The sequence below is a fragment of the Telmatherina bonti genome (genome assembly GCF_933228915.1).
Source record: "Telmatherina bonti genome assembly, chromosome: 13".
Lineage (NCBI taxonomy): Eukaryota > Metazoa > Chordata > Actinopteri > Atheriniformes > Telmatherinidae > Telmatherina > Telmatherina bonti.
The window spans coordinates 4,549,266-4,569,265 of record NC_136611.1 but is presented as its reverse complement, the minus strand read 5'-3'; the positions used below and the strand labels follow the sequence as shown (position 1 = coordinate 4,569,265).

Sequence of the window (20,000 nt, the reverse complement as noted above, 5' to 3'; positions counted from 1 at the left end):
GGGTTCTTTGCTCTTTGTCCTTGTGTGTGTGTGTGAGTGTGTGGAAAGAGCTTGTGTCGATTATTTTTAAATGCCTTTTTATCCACTGTTTGTTTTAATCCTTATGACTTCATTTTATCCTGTAAAGCACTTTGTGTTGCCTGAGGCATGAAAAGTGCTAAAGAAATAAAGTTTGATTTGATTGGATTTGATATATATGTTTATGTATGTATGTATCTCGTTATATGTATGTATATGTACGTATGTATGTATATATGTGTGTGTGTGTGTGTGTGTAAATGTGTGTGTGTGTGTGTGTGTGTATGTATGTATATAGATGTGTGTATGTATATGTATGTGTGTATATATGTATGTGTATATATGTATATGTGCGTGTATTTATAGGAATTAAGTAATATATAGATTTAACTGATTTTTTGTTTTACAGGTGAGCAGCAGACTTCCGAGTGTCTCAGGATTGTTCTGATCGGAAGAACCGGCTGTGGAAAGAGCTCCTCAGGAAACACCATTCTGGGCGGTGAACCATTTGAATCCAAATGTGGTCAACAGTCTGTTACCATGAAATGCCAAAAGGTCCAATCCACGGTGGACGGCCGTCTTGTTGCTGTGGTCGACACACCTGGTCTGTTTGACAGCAGGTTGTCTAACGACCAGGTTGGTGAGGAGATGGTGAAATGCATCAGTCTTCTGGCTCCAGGACCACATGTCTTCCTACTGGTGTTACAGATTAACAGACTTACACCAGAAGAGATGGAGACATTACAACTCATCAAGAAGGTCTTTGGTAAGAATGCTGAAAACTTCACCATCATTCTTTTCACAAGGGGAGACGACCTGAAATACGACAAAGTGTCCATAGAAGAGTACATAGAAAAGAGATGTGAAGAGTCATTTAAGAAGCTGATCGACGACTGTGGAGGAAGATACCTCGTGTTTAATAACCGAGATAAACAGAACAGATCACAGGTCCATGAGCTGATAAGGAAGATGGACAATATGGTGACGGAAAACAATGGAGGTTTCTTTACCAATGAGATGCTGCAAGAAGCTGAAGCAGCTATACAGAAAGAAATGAAGAGACTCCTGAAGGAGAAGGAGGAAGAGATGAAGAGGCAGAAAGAGGAACTTGAATGCAAACATGAGAAAGAAAAGGAAGAAATGAAAAGAAGAATGGAAGAAGAGAGAGCAGAAATGGAAAAGGAGAGAGAACAGAATGCCAAAAAACTGAAAGAAATGGAGGAAAACATCATCAAGGAGCGTGAACTGAAGGAAAGAGAGCAGAAAGACAGAGAAGAGGAAGGAAAGAGAAGAAAAGAGGAGGAAGAACAGCAACGACAGAAGTGGGATCAAGAACGAGAAGCTTTGGAGAAACAAATCAGATCAGAATCGGAAGAAAAAGAGACGATTGACAGAAAACTGGAAGAGAGCAGAAAAGAGATGGAAGAAAGACGAACAACTTGGGAGAAAGAACGAAAGGAGTGGTGGGAAAACCGGCGACGAGAAGACGAAGAGAGACATCGGAAACTGCAAAGGCTTCAAGATGAGATGGATCAGGAGAGAGAAAAATATGAGAAGAAAAGAAAAGAAGATGATGAAAAAAGGAAAGAACAGGAGAAAGAATTAGAGGAAAACTACAAGAAACAGATTGAGGACATGAAGAACAAACATGAAGAAGAGGTCAGAAGACAAGCTGAAGAACTGAATGATTTCCAGGACAAATATAAAGATCTGAAAACTCTGATGGAGAAATATGACGAAGAACTGAAGGATCTGAAGGAGAAACATGAGAATGAAATAAAAGAGAAACAGCAGAAAGATCAAGAATTAAAGAAGGAAAGAACCGAGAAGGAGGAAATGCTGGCGGAGAAACAAAGAGAAGAAGAAATAAACAAATTGGAGAAGTTGAGAAAACAACACGAGGAAAAACTGAAGAAGTTAAACGATAAGTTTGTGGTAAAGTATTGTACCATCTCCTGAAGATCCGGTTTTCCATAAACTGATCATCATGTAACATCAACACGGTTCAGACATGGATCGTGCCAGACAACACGGCTGATGATTGTTCATTCATTCATTTTCTGAACCGCTTAATCCAATTCAGGGTCGCGGGGAAGCTGGAGCCTATCCCAGCCGGCTTTGGGCGACAGGCAGGGTACACCCTGGACAGCTCGCCACTCCATCGCACACAGAGATGAACAACCATTCACTCTTATGGGCAATTTAGAGTAACCAATTAACCTAACATTACCTAACGGCTAATGATTGGTTTAATCAAAACGGCTTTCTGAGCAATGATGAAGATGCTTGTTAGGGAAAAATGCTTCCAGAACGCAGATTTTCTTTGTTTTTGTTCTGTTTGTATGTGAAGGAGATGAGAAACTCACGTCTAATGACTGTATGATGTAAAACTCTTCATGTGTTTTCCTGTTAGATAGATAAAACATGGGATCATCTCTAACATGATTATTTCTAAAACTGATTAATCAATAATAACTTGTATATAAATTATCTGTTGCAGCCTTTTTGTTTTATATTCAGCTCAGATGAAAAAACATCTTGACGTCGAAGGGTCACCTGGTGGTTGGTGGTGGCCTCGCTGATTGGTAGAGGAGTTCTTGTAAGGCAGGAAGTGTGAGGAGGCGACAGGTGTTTGAGCCTCGTGTTGACGGTAAACTCGGTCAACAAGTAGATTCTAACGGAGGCGTGAATGTAAATACGTTTTCATGGTTTTCCGTGACATTGCTGTATGCATTTCTTTGCAGTTGGTCCGCCTTGCATGCTCTATAGCTGCAAGGCGGACCAACTATTTTTCTTTTTTTTTTATTTTGTTTGGGTCACTCCTCTGACTGTTAAGTAGACTTTAGTTCATGGGCTTCCTGACTTCTGGAGGTTGTCTTCCCCAGTGAGATAATTTTTTGTGTATTTTGATTCTCAGTTGTCTCTCAGGTGTTCAGGTGGAGACTTTGGACATCAGTGTTTAGGAACTTTGGATGTTGTATTAAATCAGTAGAAATATTGGTGAGAAAATAATACAAGTTTTGTTGATCAAATCTGAACTAATTCGTTTCACATGATGTTTTTAGGAGTTCATTTTCATTTTGTTTTTGTTTTACTTGGTCTTATTGGGCTTTATTACTTTTGAAGAATTTATTCATACTTGTTCTATGTCTTGTGATTATTGACGTGCAGCCATGATGATTCTGTTTTATGCTGTTGTTATAAATGTCCCTTCTGTGACAACTTTTATTCTGATTCTGTTGTAATGAGAACATGTATGACTCTGAAGGGTTTTAATTACACATGCATGACTATCACAGCTATTTTTTTTTATTTTAAATATGTAAACAAATTAAGATGCAAATTTATTTGTGAAATAATAAAAAGAAATCATAATTATACAAACTGGAAGTGAGAAGCTGTGCTTATTAAATTCTGCCCCAATACTGAAAAGCTTCTTGTTGTTAACTTTAGTTTTTTAAAAGTAAAAAAAAATCCCCTTAAATTAAACTTTCCCTCCATCCGACTAAATTTGCTCTGAGTATTTCCTATATCATGATTATTGTTGTTATAAACATGATCAGTATGGTTATATATTCTATTTTATCCCTGAGTTTTATATCCTTGACTGGATATCAGCTCTGAGAGGCCTCCAGCAAGCAGCACATTTCCAGATGTTTAAGTCCAACAATCATTTTATAGGTAAACACTATTAGATTTATTGATGAATAAAACAGAACTTAAGCACTTACGATACAATAACAAAGATATGAACAGTCAAATATTTTTTAAATATAATTTTGAGTTTGTTTTTAACAACATGAATATATTTAATGACGAGCGTAGTATGTATGCAGACTAGAGAGTTTCAGAGTTTCAAACCAAAGCAGAGAGAGAATGCTGCCAAAAAAATCACGTGATTGCAACCTTGCCGTGGTGTGGACGTAACTCTGATCTCAGGTGCTGATTCCCATTCCAGGCGCTTCACACTCAGCTGCAAATCTCTGCTAAAATAAAATATCTGCTAAAAGCAGGGACCCAATCCTGAGGCCACCAAGCCGGATCCCCTCAACACCTCGGCTGCGCCTAGAAATTCTGTCCATATAAGTTATGAACAGAATCAGCGATAAAGGGCAGCCTTGGCGGAGTCCAACCCTCACCGGAAACGAATCCGACTTACTACCGGCAATGCAGACCAAGCTCTGACACCGGACAGCTCGTACAAGGGGCTCCGGTACCCCATACTCCCGGAGTACCCCCCACAAGAGCCCCCAGGGGACATGGTTGAATGCCTTCTCCAGGTCCACAAAGCACATGTAGACTGGTTGGGCAAACTCCCATGCCCCCTCCAGGACCCCAAAGAGGGTATAGAGCTGGTCCACTGTTCCGCGACCAGGACGAAAACCACACTGCTCCTACTCAATCCGAGATTCAACTATCCGGCGGACCCTCCTCTCCAGGACCCCTGAATAGACCTTACCAGGGAGGCTGAGGAGTGTGATTCCCCTGTAATTGGAACACACCCTCCGGTCCCACTTCTTACAAAGGGGGACCACCACCCCAGTCTGCCAGTCCAGCGGCACAATGTCCATGCCATGCTGCAGAGGCGTGTCAGCCAGGACAGCCCCACAGCATCCAGAGCTTTAAGGAACCCTGGGCGAATCTCATCCACCGCCGGGGCCTTGTCGCCAAGGAGCTTTTTAACCACCTCAGCGACTTCAGCCCCAGAGACAGGAGAGTCCCCCAGCTCTGCTTCCTCATCGGAAGACGTGTTGGTAGGATCGAAGAGGTCTTCAAAGTATTCCTTCCACCAACCCACAACGTCCTGAGTTGAGGTCAGGAGCTCCCCATCTCCACTGTACACAGTGTCGATGGAGCACTGCTTCCCCCTCCTGAGCTGCCGGATGGTGGACCAGAATCACCTCGAAGCCGTCTGGAAGTCTTTCTCCATGGCCTCGCCAAACTCCCCCCACGCCCGAGTTTTTGCCTCGGCAACAGCCGAAGCCACATGCTGCTTAGCCTGTCGGTACCCATTAGCTGCCTCCAGAGTCCCACAGGCCAAGAAGGCCCAATAGGACTCCTTCATCTTGACGGCATCCCTCACTGCTGGTGTCCACCAACGAGTCCTGAGATTACCGCCACGACAGGCACCAGCGACCGTACAACCACAGCTCCGGCTGGCCACCTCAACAATAGAGGCACGGAACACAGCCCATTTGGACTCAGCCAGACGTTCCCAGCAGACCCTCACAACACGTTTGGGTCTGCCAAATCTGTCCGGCTTCCTCCCCCACCATCTGAGCCAACTCACCACCAGGTGGTGATCAGTTGACAGCTCTGCCCCCCTCTTCACTCGAGTGTCCAAGGCATGTGGCCGCAGGTCTGAGGTTATGACCACAAAATTGATCATCGAACTGCGGCCCAGGGAGTCCTGATGCCAGGTGTACATATAGACACTCTTATGTTCAAACATGGTGTTCGTTATGGGCAATCCATGATGAGCACAGAAGTCCAATAATAAAAAACACCATTTGAGTTTAGAGGGGGGACCATGCCTCCCAATCACTCCCCTCCAGGTCTCATTGTCATTGCTTACGTGAGCACTGAAGTCCCCCAGCAAAACAATGAAGTCCCCAGAAGAAGCACCCTCCAACACTCCCTCCAAGGACTCCAGAAAGGGTGGGTACTCTGAACTGCTGTTCGGTGCATAAGCACAGACAACAGTCAGAACCCGTCCCCCCACCCGGAGGCAGAGGGAAACTACCCTTTCATCCACCGTGGTAAACCCCAATGTGCAGGCACCAAGCTGGCGGCTGATGAGAATGCCCACACCTGCTCGGCGCCTCTTACCATGAGCAACTCCAGAGTGGAAGAAGGTCCAGCTCGAGGGGTTACTGGTTCCAGAGCCCAAGCCATGTGTCGAGGTGAGTCCAACTATATATAGCCAGAACCGCTCAACCTCGTGCACAAGCTCAGGCTCCTTCCCCACCAGAGAGGTGACGTTCCACGTCCCTAGAGCCAACTTCTGCAGCCGGGGATCAGACCGCCAGGATCCCCGCCCCTTGCTGCCGCCCAGCTCACATTGCACCCAACCCCTACGGCTCCTCCCGCAGATGGTGAGTCCACGGGAGGTGGGGCCCATGTAACCCTTTCGGGCTGAGCCCAACCGGGCCCCATGAACAAAGGCACTGTCACTAGACACTCACTCTCGTGCCCCACCCCCAGGCCTGGCTCCAGAGGTGACCCGCATACGGGCAAGGGACCATTTAAAGCCATGGTTGTATTCATTATAGGGGTCTTTGAGCCTTGCTTGGTCTGGTCCCTCCCCTAGACACCTGATGCCTACCAGGGGCATAAAGCCCCCGACAACATTGTTGCTTGGATCTTCAGGACACACAAACCCCTCCGCCACAATAAGATGATGGCTCAGGGAAGGGATGATATAGAGTAATAATATAAATTATATATAGTAATAATATGAGTTTATATAATTTTGGGGCACTTGGAAAGTAAACAATAATCAATTCTGGACTTCCTCGTTTTGTCTTTATTGGACCATGTAAAACTATTAATACTTGGGTTATGTGTTTTCCAGAAATTTACAAGAGCAAATCTGTCCATAAAAACTTTAAGTTTGGAGTTAACAGACTGTGTTTCTTGGTGGCCATCTATCTATCCTATTATCCAAAGCTAAATTGAAATACTCACCTAATATTAATGCAGCTTTTGGGTGTTTATGAAGCCAGTATGACAGTTTATTTTCCAAAGAGTCGAAGAAAGTATTTATTTCAGATGAGGCATCATAGCCATATACATTGACTGATATGAAGCTGGTCAGAGATCGAGTTATTATCAATAGGCAAAAATGACCCAAAGGATCAAGACCTGCGGCCAAGATTTTTCCTTCAAACCTGTTTTTAAGGCTTCCAACACCATCTGAGCAGTCTGAGTCATGAGCAAACGACACATCATTTCCTCATTGGGTTTCCCAAAAACTAACGTCAGTTTTGAGGGAACAGCATTCCTGAGAAAAAAGTCTGTCTTGTGCTTTTTAGCAAACAGAAATAAAGCTTTCTTTTTAAAAACAATTCCAAGCCCCCTTGCATTAACAGATGATAAAGATAATGACGTAAAAAAAGGGAGTTGTTAAAAAAGAAAAACAGAAGGAAAATAAAGAATGAGTTTTTTAGTTAAAGTAAGATCAGAACTGTAAAACAGTCCAAAAGCTCCGCCGACGATGCTGTCATCAATATCAAGCTGAATTATGTGCTACCTGTAAAAATAGATCAAGGTCCATCGCATATATTATACTTACGTGTACCAGTTCACATATCAGTCACAGAAATTCATTTGCCATTAATAATAGCATGTGCCCCTCGGAAGCCGGCCCTTATCCCTTCTTTCCTGGCCTGCTCCATGACTGGCCACAGTTTGTTTCTTGCTTCTTTGGTGCTTTGGGTGAGATCCTCCAAGATCCGGATCTTTTTCTGCTTGTGCACGGTGGATGTTCTGGCTTCTGTCCAGATCTTGTCTCGGTGCGACTGCAAGATGAACTGAATGATGATGCGTTGCAATGATTTCTCCTTGTCCGAGCGCGTGCCCAGCCTGTGTGCAATGTCCACTGAGGAGGTTAGCTGTGCAGCGATGTCTGGACAGATTTCTCTAAATAGGTCGACCACCAATTGCTTCACATTTTAGCCGGTACGCTCCAGACACTCTCATATTCCATCTTCTTCTATAAGTCTCCATTTTTTTCCTTGAGTGCAGCATTTTCCTTTTGCAATGTAATGACCCGACTTACTACCGGCAATGCGGACCAAGCTCTGACACCTGTCGTACAGGGACCGGACAGCTCGTACAAGGGTGGTCCGGTACCCCATACTCCCGGAGTACCCCCCACAGGAGCCCCCGGGGGACACGGTCGAATGTCTTCTCCAGGTCCACAAAGCACATGTAGACTGGTTGGGCAAACTCCCATGCCCCCTCCAGGACCCCAGAGAGGGTATAGAGCTGGTCCACTGTTCCGCGACCAGGACGAAAACCACACTGCTCCTCCTCAATCCGGGATTCGACTATCCGGCGGACCCTCCTCTCCAGGACCCCTGAATAGACCTTACCAGGGAGGCTGAGGAGTGTGATTCCCCTGTAATTGGAACACACCCTCCGGTCCCCCTTCTTAAAAAGGGGGACCACCACCCCAGTCTGCCAATCCAGCGGTACTGCCCCCGATGTCCACGCGATGCTGCAGAGGCGTGTCAGCCAGGACAGCCCCATAGCATCCAGAGCCTTAAGGAACTCCGGGCGGATCTCATCCCTTCGTTTCCGGTGAGGGTTGGACTCCGCCAAGGCTGCCCTTTATCACCGATTCTGTTCATAACTTATATGGACAGAATTTCTAGGTGCAGCCGAGGGGTTGAGGGGATCCGACTTGGTGGCCTCAGGATTGGGTCCCTGCTTTTTGCGGATGACGTGGTCCTGTTGGCTTCATCTGGTCGTGATCTCCAGCTCTCGCTTGAGCGATTCGCGGCCGAGTGTGAAGCGGCTGGGATGAGAATCAGCACCTCAAAATCTGAGACCATGGTCCTCAGCCGGAATAGGGTGGATTGCCCTCTCCGGGTCGGGAGTCAGGTCCTGCCTCAAGTGGAGGAGTTTAAATATCTCGGGGTCTTGTTCACGAGTGAGGGAAGGATGGAGCGTGAGATCGACAGACGGATCGGTGCGGCGTCTGCAGTAATGCGGGCTCTGCGCCGGTCTGTCGTGGTGAAGAAGGAGCTGAGCCAGAAGGCGAAGCTCTCGATTTATCAGTCGATCTACGTTCCTACCCTCACCTATGGTCATGAGCTGTGGGTCGTGACCGAAAGAACGAGACCTCATATACAGGCGGCTGAAATGAGTTTCCTCCGCAGGGTGGCCGGGCTCTCCCTTAGAGATAGGGTGGGGAGCTCAGTCATCCGGGAGGGGCTCAGAGTAGAGCCGCTGCTCCTTCGCATCGAGAGGAACCAGTTGAGGTGGCTCGGGCATCTGGTCAGGATGCCTCCTGGACGCCTCCCTGGTGAGGTGTTCCAGGCACGTCCCTCTGGGAGGAGACCCCGGGGAAGACCCAGGACACGCTGGAGGGATTACATCTCTCGGCTGGCCTGGGAACGCCTCGGGATCCCCCCCGCAGAGTTGGCAAATGTGGCTGGGGAGAGGGAAGTCTGGGCTTCCCTGCTTAGGCTGCTGCCCCCGCGACCCGACCCCGGATAAGCAGCAGAAGATGGATGGATGGATGGATGGAATGTAATGACCCTCGTGTCGATATTATCCACCTTTTCCATAACAGCATCCATGTGCTTGGCCATGGACTCCAGAGAGTCAACTACACCCTAAATAGAGTTGCAATTTTCTTTTACCGCAGACTCGACTTGAGCCATTCTTGCAAGGCATTCCTCCTGCATCTTTTCAATGTGTAGCATGACAGCTAACATAGCCGGTTGAGTCTCTGGAGTAATGCTCGGCTTTGGTTTCTTTGCCGTACGGTTGTCCAGAGTAGGGTGAAACGGTGTAAGTTCAGGTTGCATGCTGGAAAATGTGGGTTATATTGTTTATTGTAGTAGTGCATTACTTCGTGGATATCTCTGTGGCTGTGTTCCATTTTAAACTACCACACTGGATCAGTCTTCCAACCAAAAAAAGGTGTAGGTTATAGTGAACTGATATATTAAAACAGCAAACATGGATGAAAGTAACCTTTTATAACCTTATGTACCTTTAAGAGATGGTTAAGTTCATCAAGTTTTACAATTAGAAGATTTGTCAGCAGAGCTACAATTTGGAGATGTTAAACTGATGCCATCTTGGCTACGCCATCTGAATCCATCGTTGTTCCTGCCAAAAAAACTTTATGAACACCACTACAGTGAACAGAACCACATCTAGAGCTGTGAGTATAAAAACCTTTATTTAAATCAACAGTAAAGCATGAACCAGGATACTGAAGGATGGAGGACATTATATCTGCAGTTGGAAATTAAATTAAGGCCACCAGAAAGAGAACAGACATCATCCGGTATAAAATTCCAGACATAGACAAATTGTCTTACTGGTTTATTGAAATGTTTAAACAGGAGAAATCCAGGATTAACTTGCTGGTTTAGTTCAGGAGAAGCAGACTTGATGAAAAAAGCCATTTATAATCCCAACTATTTTATTTTAGTCTTTTAGTTGAAAGTAAAAACTGCAGTAACTGTTTGTATCAAACTCGATTTAGCAGGAACAAATTTAGAGGGAAATCTCATCACATCGACTATCCTGCACAACATTTCTAATGAATCAGTTTCACACATTACAGGCTGAAATGGGACTTTTTGAGAAAATAATTAAACCAAAATTAATTAAACTCTTATTCAAAGACGGGAAAATACAGTTGGAACCCCCCCCACACACACACACACACTAAATACTCCTGGATAAATCTTTTATGTCATTTAGATCCAGAAAGCAAATCAACATCATGGTGCTTTTTCTGTAATTCTGCTCTGACTTCTTTCTTTTTCTTTAACCATTTTTTATTATTATTATTAATTCAACAAAGAAGAATTAGATATTACATTGTGAATCAATTTTTTCTTTCATTTTAGCAATATTTTAGCAATATTTTATGTTCTCATAAAATATCACTTACAGAGTGTTGTTTAAATATGTCTTCTTGTGTGGAATTAAAAATGAAAAGGTATCTGGTACTGTCCACTTTCCTCTGATAATACTATTTTCTTCTGTACTTTTCTTATTATCTTTTGTCTTTTCTTCTGGTGTGCAGACAATTTGGTTTAAGAGTTTGTTTTATAGTGTCAGACAGTCGTAAAAATGCTGAAGTTGCAGAACATGGTCCTACACAGCAACGCAGATGTTAAATTATTTCAATTTAAAACTAATTTTATAATATTTTCATATTTAAAACTCTGTAAATGGGTTGTTTTGATTAGGTTAAAATAAAAACATTCAGAAATGTCTGCGCATTATTTAGTAGCAACATCGTCTCTACTGTGCTTCCGTAGAGTTTATTTTTTTCTCCACTCCATTCCGGAAGTAGTTTTTTTTTTTTTTTTAACCTCGTGACGTCATTGGCAGTGATGAAATGGCGGAGTCTGGGGAGGAGGTGGATGTCTTGGTCCAGAGAGTCGTCAAAGACATTAACAACGCCCTGAAGAGGAACCCAAACATGTGAGTGTGAAAGTCCTGGCCCTGGTTCCGGTCCCGGTGACCAGAACGGAAATCTGATGCAACCAGAAATTAGCCGCAGCCTCAGGAGGAGTTTGAGCTCCGGGCTGGGACTAATCCCTGGAACCGGAGAGCTCAGCAGAAAGTGGATCTGGTTTACCGGAACCAGAATCAGACCTGGAAACGTTCCTTGTTCTGGTTTACCAGAACACACTATCATCCTGATCCATACGGGTTCCTGGTTCTGGTTTACGGTTCAGAAACCATCCTGATCCGGATTATTCCAGTTCTTGGTGTGTTTGTGATGCCAGACAGCTGGAGCCTGACTGGTATCAGATCAGCTGGTTTAGGTGGCTCAATCCATGCCTATTAAAAACAAAAAAGTTGTGCAGATTTAGTTTATGTTCATATTTCTGGGGTTTACCAGTGAAAACCGGATTTAACTAAATCTGACTAATAACTTTCAGTTAAATCCATGTTTAGTTCACATTTTTTATATATAATTTTGTTTTAATAACACCTGATAGGACCCAGAGGTGACCTAATGGGAGAAGATGCTGCTGGTGAGATATTAACGATCCTACTGATGTCCATCTGCAGCCACAGTGTCAGAAAAACCAGTAAACAAACCAGTAACGCGATTAAGTCTCCATTTCTGGGTTAACTGGCTCATACTTCAGTAAACCAGGACCCAGATTAACCAGGAATCTTCAGCTCTAACGTCTGAATTATAAAGAGCGCTGGGAATCTTCCAGTCCCGTTTCCACCAGTGGGACCAGACGGACTGGGACAGGACATGATGGGACAGAAAGGACTGGTATGAGACTAGACAGACTGGGAAAGGACGTGATGGGACGGGACAGAAAGAACTGGTATGAGACAGACTTGAATGATGATGACAAACAAGTTACTCTGACAGTTAGCCAGAACCTGGATCCTGTCCATGCTAACGCACCAGGTGGGGATTGAAGGAGGATCTCTCTTGTAATTAAAGACTGTTTGTAGAATAATGTTTCAAATAATTAAAATTAATTTAGATCATTTTGATGTCTGACCTTCTTCCACCGGTTTGATAAAACTGGATGATTTATTTGCCCCAGAAACCTGATAATATCACCTCTGGTAGAAATGCAGAAGGAGGGGGGCGGGGCTAATGACAAACACACATACTTGCGTATGATCGCATGACCAGGAAGCTTATATCTCCAGAGGAAGTAAAGTCCAGATTTGTGTTTTTCCAGTGATGAGATCGGTCTGATCCAGGTTCCAGAGGCTCGCTACAACCGCAGCCCCATCGTACTGGTGGACAACAAGCTGGGCGTGGAGAGCTGGTGCGTAAAGTTCCTGCTGCCGTACGTCCACAACAAGCTGCTGCTCTACCGGCAACGCAGACACTGGCTGGACAGGGAAGGTAAAGATTCTTCACCAACACTTTCCAGGAAGCAGAGTTTAACTGTTCTGGGTTAGTTTCATACATGGGCAGGGGTGGGGGGATTAAACCAGTTTAACCAGTGCAGGACGTGAACCTGGAGACCGGCTGACTGTGGTTTTCTGTCCTCAGCTCTGGTGGACATCACCTGCACGCTGCTGCTGCTGAATCCAGACTTCACCACAGCCTGGAATGTCAGGTACGGAGCGGGATTCTACCTCTGGGATCACTGGGCTCCCGGTGGCTTTTAGCTCTTCTGCTTGAGCTTTCTCTCCGTCTGTGTAGATCAGTGATAACGTTAGGTCTGTCGCAATAAGTCAATTAATCACACGCTAAAAAAAAATGTGCGCAATAAGTTTGCTGGACGCAGTCATTTTAATTTGTTTTTCTTTTCTCGAGTGCCACATTTGTTTTAAGACAACATTAACTAAACAGGACAACACAACAAGCTTCCATCTGCACCTAAAACACAACCATCAACTGCAGTTTTCCCAGCTGGGAAAAAAGATCTTAACAAACAGGCTAGCTCCATCTTCCCAACAGTCCACGATAACCGTGGTGTTTAACCAACAGGTTAACTACCAACAGGACAGTGCAACATGGTGTGCACTCAGACAGCGTGGTTGGTAAAGCGACAATGTCCTTTAATATTGTTAAAAAGGCGACATTTTGATAAATATTGCAAACATTTCACAGCCAGTGTGAATCGCCTGGATGAACATACATGTTACAAACAGCAATTTCACAACCTTACAGTAAGTAATAAATAAAATTACATACTGAAGTCGTTTAAAGACATTCAGTTTTACCATTCCATCTCTGGTCAAGTCCAAACATGTCCTCTTATATGAGCTTTACTATAGACTATGTAACTGTGTTAAATAGTGTTTAGAGACCAGATAAACACGTCAAAACCCCAGGAGAAATCCTGATGTGTTTTAGCAGATTGGAGACTGGATGAGCATAAACTATTCTGCACATCAAGCTAAATGTTCTTTAGAAATTAAAGTGTGTTGATCTCTGAAAGGGTGTACTTGCATTATTATACATTATTAGTTGAAAACAGTCTCAAAATGACAACAGTAATCACTTAGCCCAATATTATATCACAATAATATCTGAGACAATTGAATGGCAAAAATTGTTTCAGTGACAGGCCTAGATGACGTCACACACGGGTCTGGTCTTCAGCTTTCCAGGTGGAAGTAATGCCACGTTATCAGACATTTCCAGTTTCCTGCAGTCGGGAGAAAATATGGAGGAAAGGAATTTAAACATTCCAGAAAAACTTCTCTAATAAAGGCAGCGCTACAAGGGATGGTCTAGATGGAGGTCTGGATAGTCCAGATGGAAGGAGGTCTGGGTGGTTCTGGTGCAGGTCTCAATGGTCTAGATCAGAGATAAAACAAAAAGGATCCAACAGCCTATCAAGTTCTGTGGGGTGACTCATTTATTTGAAGCAGGTGTGTCCGAGCAGGGCCACATGGAAAACCTGCAGGAGGAGGGCCACTCTTGGAGGACCACCATCCTCATCATCATCCATATGATGATGTCATGCGATGATGCCTTTCTGATAAAAGCATCACTTGTGACCTCTGTGATGTTTCAGGAAGGAGCTCCTGCAGTGTGGGGCTCTCCACCCTGACCGGGACCTTTACCTGGGAAAACTTGCCCTCACCAAATTTCCCAAGAGTCCAGAAACTTGGATCCACAGGTGAGTTTCTGCTACGGTAACATTGTCAGTTTTGTCAGAGTGGTTTGGCTTCAGTTTTTATACGTAGCTTCAGCTTTCTGATGTAGCGTTAGCTTTTGTACATAGCGTTAGCCTTGTGACGTAACATTAGCTCTCTTACATAGGGTTAGCTTTCTATCATACTTTCAGGTTTCTGTCGTATCTTCAGTTTTCTGATGTAGCGTTAGCTTTCTGATGTAGCATTAGCTGTCATATGTAGCGTTAGCTTTCTATCGTACTTTCAGGTTTCTGTCGTAGCAATAGCTTTCTGAGGTGACATTAGCTTTCTTACATAGTGTTAGCTTACTCACATAGTTTCAGCTTCTGTCGTAGCAGTGGCTTTCTGGCGTAGCATTAGCATTCATACATAACGTTAGCTTTCTTTTTTTCTTTTTTTTCTTTTTTTTTTTTTTTTGTCTTGTCCAGCATTTAGGCAAGCAGAATGATGGTCTGGATGCTGTGTTCTGCTGAGCAAATTTCCTCTGCCAAGGGAAGCTTTATAGATATAATGATCCCCTTGACTTTCTGAATTTTTATTTTATTTCTATATTTATTTTGTATTGTTGTTTGAATTGTAGAGTTTGTACTGCTGGACCAGAGAGGACAGACGAAAGACAGAAAGAGAAAGGAGAAAAAAACACCTCATAAGAAAAGTGAAAGAGATAAAGGGAGAGAAAAGGGAGAGAAAAAAAAAACAAACTAAAAAATAACCCAAAAACAAAAAGAAAGAAAACAACCTACAGATGTATACATACACACACATACATACACACACATACACATATATATATATATATATATATATATATATATATATATATATATATATATATATATATATATATATATATATACACATACATATACACACACACCTCTATGCACACACATACACACACATACATACGTACAAACATTTACGCACTTGCCAGTATTAACACATATACATACACATACAAGCCAACTTTAGATCATAGTAACTAAACTATGAATCTAAAAAGTTAAATATAAATGAGAAACAAACAGACAGAAATAACGTTAGCTTTCTAACTTAGTTTCAGCTTCTGTCGTAGCAATGGCTTTCTGACGTAGCATTAGCTTTCATACATAACGTTAGCTTTCTAACTTAGTTTCAGCTTTCTGTCGTAGCGTTAGCTTTCTAACATAACATTCGCTTTTATACATAGCGTTCGCCTTCTATCATAGTTTCAGCTTTCTATTGTAGCGTTAGCTTTTGAACATAGCATTAGCTTTTCCACATAGCATTCGCTTTCGATCATAGTTTAAGCTTTCGTTTTAGCTTCAGCTTTCTAACATAGCTTTAACTTTCTATCATACTTTCAGCTTTCTGTAATAGCGATAGCTTTCTGACATAGCTTTAGCTTTCTGTCGTAACGATAGATTTCTGACATAGCTTTAGCTTTCTGTCGTATTGTTAGATTCCCTAATGTACTTGTCTTTAGTATACTGACAACACACTTGTTGTGAAAATGATCATCATCATCATGCGTGTCCCTGCAGACGCTGGGTTCTGAAGCAGATTATGCGTCAGTTTCCTTCTCCGGGTCACAATAAGAGCCTGCAAGAGGGTGAAGCAGAGCAGGTGGAAGCAGACAGGAACCAGAACCAGAGCGAGCAGCTGGCTCGGACCGTCCACCAGGAGATGAAGGTGTGCTCCGATGCTGCCTGCAGATATCCCAGCAACTACAACGCCTGGTCCCACCGTATCTGGGTTCTCCAACACATGGCCAAAGGCAACGTCAAGGTGAACTTGTTTCTCGGTAAAGAGAAGGGAGCTAACCCTGAAGCTAGCTGTTGCTGGGTAAAGAGAAGGGAGCTAACCCTGAAGCTAGCTGTTGCTGGGTAAAGAGAAGGGAGCTAACCCTGAAGCTAGCTATTGCAGGGTAAAGAGAAGGGAGCTAATCCTGAAGCTAGCTGTTGCAGGGTAAAGAGAAGGGAGCTAACCTCGAAGCTAACTGTTTTATTGCTAATTGCTAATTAATTAATACCTTCCCTGTCCAGCCAGTGCTAATTGCTAATTGCAATTTATAAAGTGTTGAGAAGCCTGATTAGGCAGAAAGCTTGTTCCACCCTCTATGGGAACCAACAACTGAGTTCTTGTTCCTTGAGGCTCCAAGAACAAAAAAAAACCTTCTTTTTCGTCAGGTCCATCCATCCTCCAGGAGAAGCAGGTCTGCAGCGGGGAGGGGTCACTGCGGGGGGCAATGTCTACTTTTATGTGCCCTGAACCTGGTTGTTACCTCCACCAAGGAGTTTGTTTTTCCTGGCATCTTTGTGCTCAAGATAACTCAAAAGGTTACGGATGGATTTTTGTAAAAATTTCAAGAGTTGTTGGAAATGTGAAACTGAAGAACTGATTAAATTCTGGTGGTGATCCGGATCACCTTTTGAATCCAGGAATTGTTTACAAGGATTCTTTAACATTGAGCTTGGCAGGGGTTTCCGCTCTGAGTGCTTTTCTAGTTTCATATTTAACGAGCAACTTTGTCCGCGGCAGGGTGAGTTGTGCACGTGGCAGGGCGGGTTGTGCATGCGGCAGGGCGGGTTGTGCATGCGGCGGGGCGGGTTGTGCACGTGGCGGGGCGGGTCGTGCACTGGGTCCGAATGCCACATGTAAAAATGTTCGTATTTTCTTACCACCTCAATCAGCTGTTTTATCAAAACAGTCCGTTTTACCTGCAACAGTAAAACCGCGAAAGCAGCAACTCCACTTAATGCTTTCTCCGTGTTAACCACGCCCACCTCAAATGTCCAACCAATCACACGATACTTCTCGGAGCCCCGCAAGAAAAAAGTTCTGCTTGCCCGATGTGTCGACAACTATCTTCAAATGCGGCCGCAAGAACAAAATTACGTCATTTTGTCCACGGGGCCTCGAGAAGTTCTCACTTCTTGTGGAGGATGGTACAAGCTTTACCGAGGAGACATCAGTGGTAGTCATACAGTACATGTTTTCCTTTAAACACATGCTAGCTGATCTTTTCCAAGACTGCAACCAAAGACTTCCTGACACATCTCATTCCACAGAGGTCCAGTCAGCAGACGATTAGCTGATAGGCCTCTTGCAGATATACAAACGATGTCAGTCTGTTTTACGGCTAAGCACTGACAAACTGATGGGCAGTACCTACTAGGGGTGGAAAAATCGAATAGAAAAATTAAATATCGGGAATTTTTTGCTGTGTTCTGAAGATCCTAGCAGCTATGTTGTCTGGGGCTTTATGCCCCTGGTAGGGTCACCCATGGCAAATAGGTGTCTAGGGGAGGGACCAGACCAAGTACGCCTCACAGACCCCTGTGACGATGACAAACTTGGGCGTGAATGTTCCCTTGCCCGGACGCGGGTTACTGGGCCCCCCTCTGGAGCCAGGCCTTGGGGTGGGGAGCCAGGGCGAACGTCTGGTGGCCGGGCCTTTGCCATTGGGTTAGGGTTAGGGTCGGTCGGGCTCAGCCTGAAAGGGTTACATGGGCCCCACCTCCCGTGGGCTCACCATCTGCGGGAGGAGACATAAGGGTCGGGTGCAATGTGAGCTGGGCAGCAGCAAGAGGCGGGGACCCTGGCGGTCCGATCCCTGGCTGCAGAAGCTGGCTCTGGGGACGTGAAATGTCACCTCTCTGGTGGGGAAGGAGCCTGAGCTTGTGCGCGAGGTTGAACGGTATCGACTGGATATAGTATGACTCACCTCGGCGCATAGCTTAGTCTCTGGAACCAGAACCGTCGAGAAGGCTGGACCTTCTTCCACTCTGGAGTTGCTCATGGTGAGAGGCGCCGACAAAGTGTGGACATTCTCATCAGCCCCAGGATTGGTGCCTGTGCGTCGGGGTTTACCCTGATGGACAAAAGGGTAGTTTCCCTCAACCTTCGGGTGGGGGGACAGGTTCTGACTGTCTTCTGTGCCTATGCACTGAACAGCAGTTCAGAGTACCCACCCTTTCTGGAGGCCTTCAATGCTCACTTGGGTAATGACAGTGAGACCTGGAGGGAAATGATTGGGAGTCATGCCCCCCCCCCAATCCCCCCCGCCCCCAAACCCAAATGGTGTTTTGTTATTGGACTTCTGTGCTCGCCATGGATTGTCCATAACGAACACCATGTTTGAAAATAAGAGGCTCAGGATGGGGAAGCAGTTCTCCGTGAACACTGAGTACAGTGGAGATGGGGAGCTGCTGACCTCAACTCGGGACGTTGTGGGTTGGTGGACCTCCTCAATCCTACCAACACGTCTTCTGATGAAGAAGCAGAGCTGGGGGACTCAGGGGTGGACTCTCCTATCCCTGGAGCTGAAGTCACTGAAGTGGTTAAAAAGCTCCTTGGCGGCAAGACCCCGGGGGTGGATGAGATCCAATGGAGTTCCTTAAGGCTCTGGATGCTGTGGGGCTATCCTGGCTGACACGCCTCTGCAGCATCGCGTGGACATCGGGGACAGTACCGCTGGATTGGCAGACTGGGGTGGTGGTCCCCCTTTTTAAGAAGGGGGACCGGAGGGTGTGTTCCAATTACAGGGGAATCACACTCCTCAGCCTCCCTGGTAAGGTCTATTCAGGGGTCCTGGAGAGGAGGGTCCGCCGGATAGTCGAATCCCGGATTGAGGAGGAGCAGTGTGGTTTTCGTCCTGGTCGCGGAACAGTGGACCAGCTCTATACCCTCTCTGGGGTCCTGGAGGGGGCATGGGAGTTTGCCCAACCAGTCTACATGTGCTTTGTGGACCTGGAGAAGGCATTCGACCGTGTCCCCCGGGGGCTCCTGTGGGGTATGGGGTACCGGACCCCCTTGTACGAGTTGTCCAGTCCGTGTACGACAGATGTCAGAGCTTGGTCCACATTGTTGGCAGTACGTTGGATTCGTTTCCGGTGAGGGTCGGACTCTGCCAAGGCCGATTCTGTTCATAAGTGATATGGACAGAATTTCTAGGCGCAGCCGAAGTGTTGAGGGGATCCGGTTTGCTGACCTCAGGACCTGGTCTCTGATTTTTGCAGATGTGGTCCTATTGGCTTCATCTGATCGTGATCTCCAGCTCTCACTTTAGCGATTTGCAGCTGAGTGTGAAGCGCCTGGGATGAGAATCAGCACCTCCAAATCTGAGACCATGGTCCTCAGCCGGAATAGGGTGGATTGCCCTCTCCAGGTCGGGAGTGAGGTCCTGCCTCAAGTGGAGGCAGGACCCCGAGATATTAAATATCTCGGGGTCTTGTTCACGAGTGAGGGAAGAGTCGACAGACGGATCGGTGCGGCGTCTGGAGTAATGCGGTGAAGAAGCCAGAAGGCGAAGCTCTGGATTTACCAGTCGATCTACGTTCCTACCCTCACCTATGGTCATGAGCTGTGGGTCGTGACCGAAAGAACGAGATCTCGTATACAGGCGGCTGAAATGAGTTTCCTCCGCAGGGTGGCCGGGCTCTCCCTTAGAGATAGGGTGAGAAGCTCGATCATCCGGGAGGAGATCAGAGTAGAGCCGCTGCTCCTCCACATCAAGAGGAACCAGTTGAGGTGCCTCTGGCATCTGGTCAGGATGCCTCCTGGACCTCCCTTTTCCAGGTATGTCCCTCTGGGAGGAGACCCGGGGAAGACCCAGGACACGCTGGAGGGATTATATCTCTCGGCTGGCCTGGGAACGCCTCGGT

General features: G+C 45.5%; 2 protein-coding genes across 3 annotated transcripts in view; both read left to right on the top strand.

Annotated features, from left to right (window-relative positions):
• The window catches only part of LOC306764148 (GTPase IMAP family member 8-like), a gene marked incomplete at its 3' end in the record, with an annotated part of 29,239 nt that extends 22,999 nt beyond the window's left edge, over positions 1 to 6,240 (top strand). The window contains exons 4-5 of the mRNA XM_079251189.1: positions 428 to 1,677; positions 6,223 to 6,240. Of these exons, the coding sequence (XP_079107315.1) occupies positions 428 to 1,677; positions 6,223 to 6,240 (1,268 nt within the window). The remainder of the gene's footprint in view (positions 1 to 427; positions 1,678 to 6,222) is intronic.
• Positions 6,241 to 11,113: 4,873 nt separating this feature from the next.
• ptar1 (protein prenyltransferase alpha subunit repeat containing 1) overlaps positions 11,114 to 20,000 on the top strand; it is a gene marked incomplete at its 5' end in the record, with an annotated part of 10,969 nt that continues 2,082 nt past the window's right edge. Inside the window, 5 exons of one of the 2 annotated variants that reach the window (XM_079251850.1) lie at positions 11,114 to 11,199; positions 12,438 to 12,607; positions 12,758 to 12,824; positions 14,235 to 14,339; positions 15,879 to 16,026. In XM_079251850.1, coding sequence (XP_079107976.1) covers positions 11,114 to 11,199; positions 12,438 to 12,607; positions 12,758 to 12,824; positions 14,235 to 14,339; positions 15,879 to 16,026 — 576 coding nt within the window. Of the gene's footprint in view, positions 11,200 to 12,437; positions 12,608 to 12,757; positions 12,825 to 14,234; positions 14,340 to 15,878; positions 16,123 to 20,000 lie in introns of both variants that reach the window. The other variant, XM_079251849.1, reaches the window with a different exon arrangement.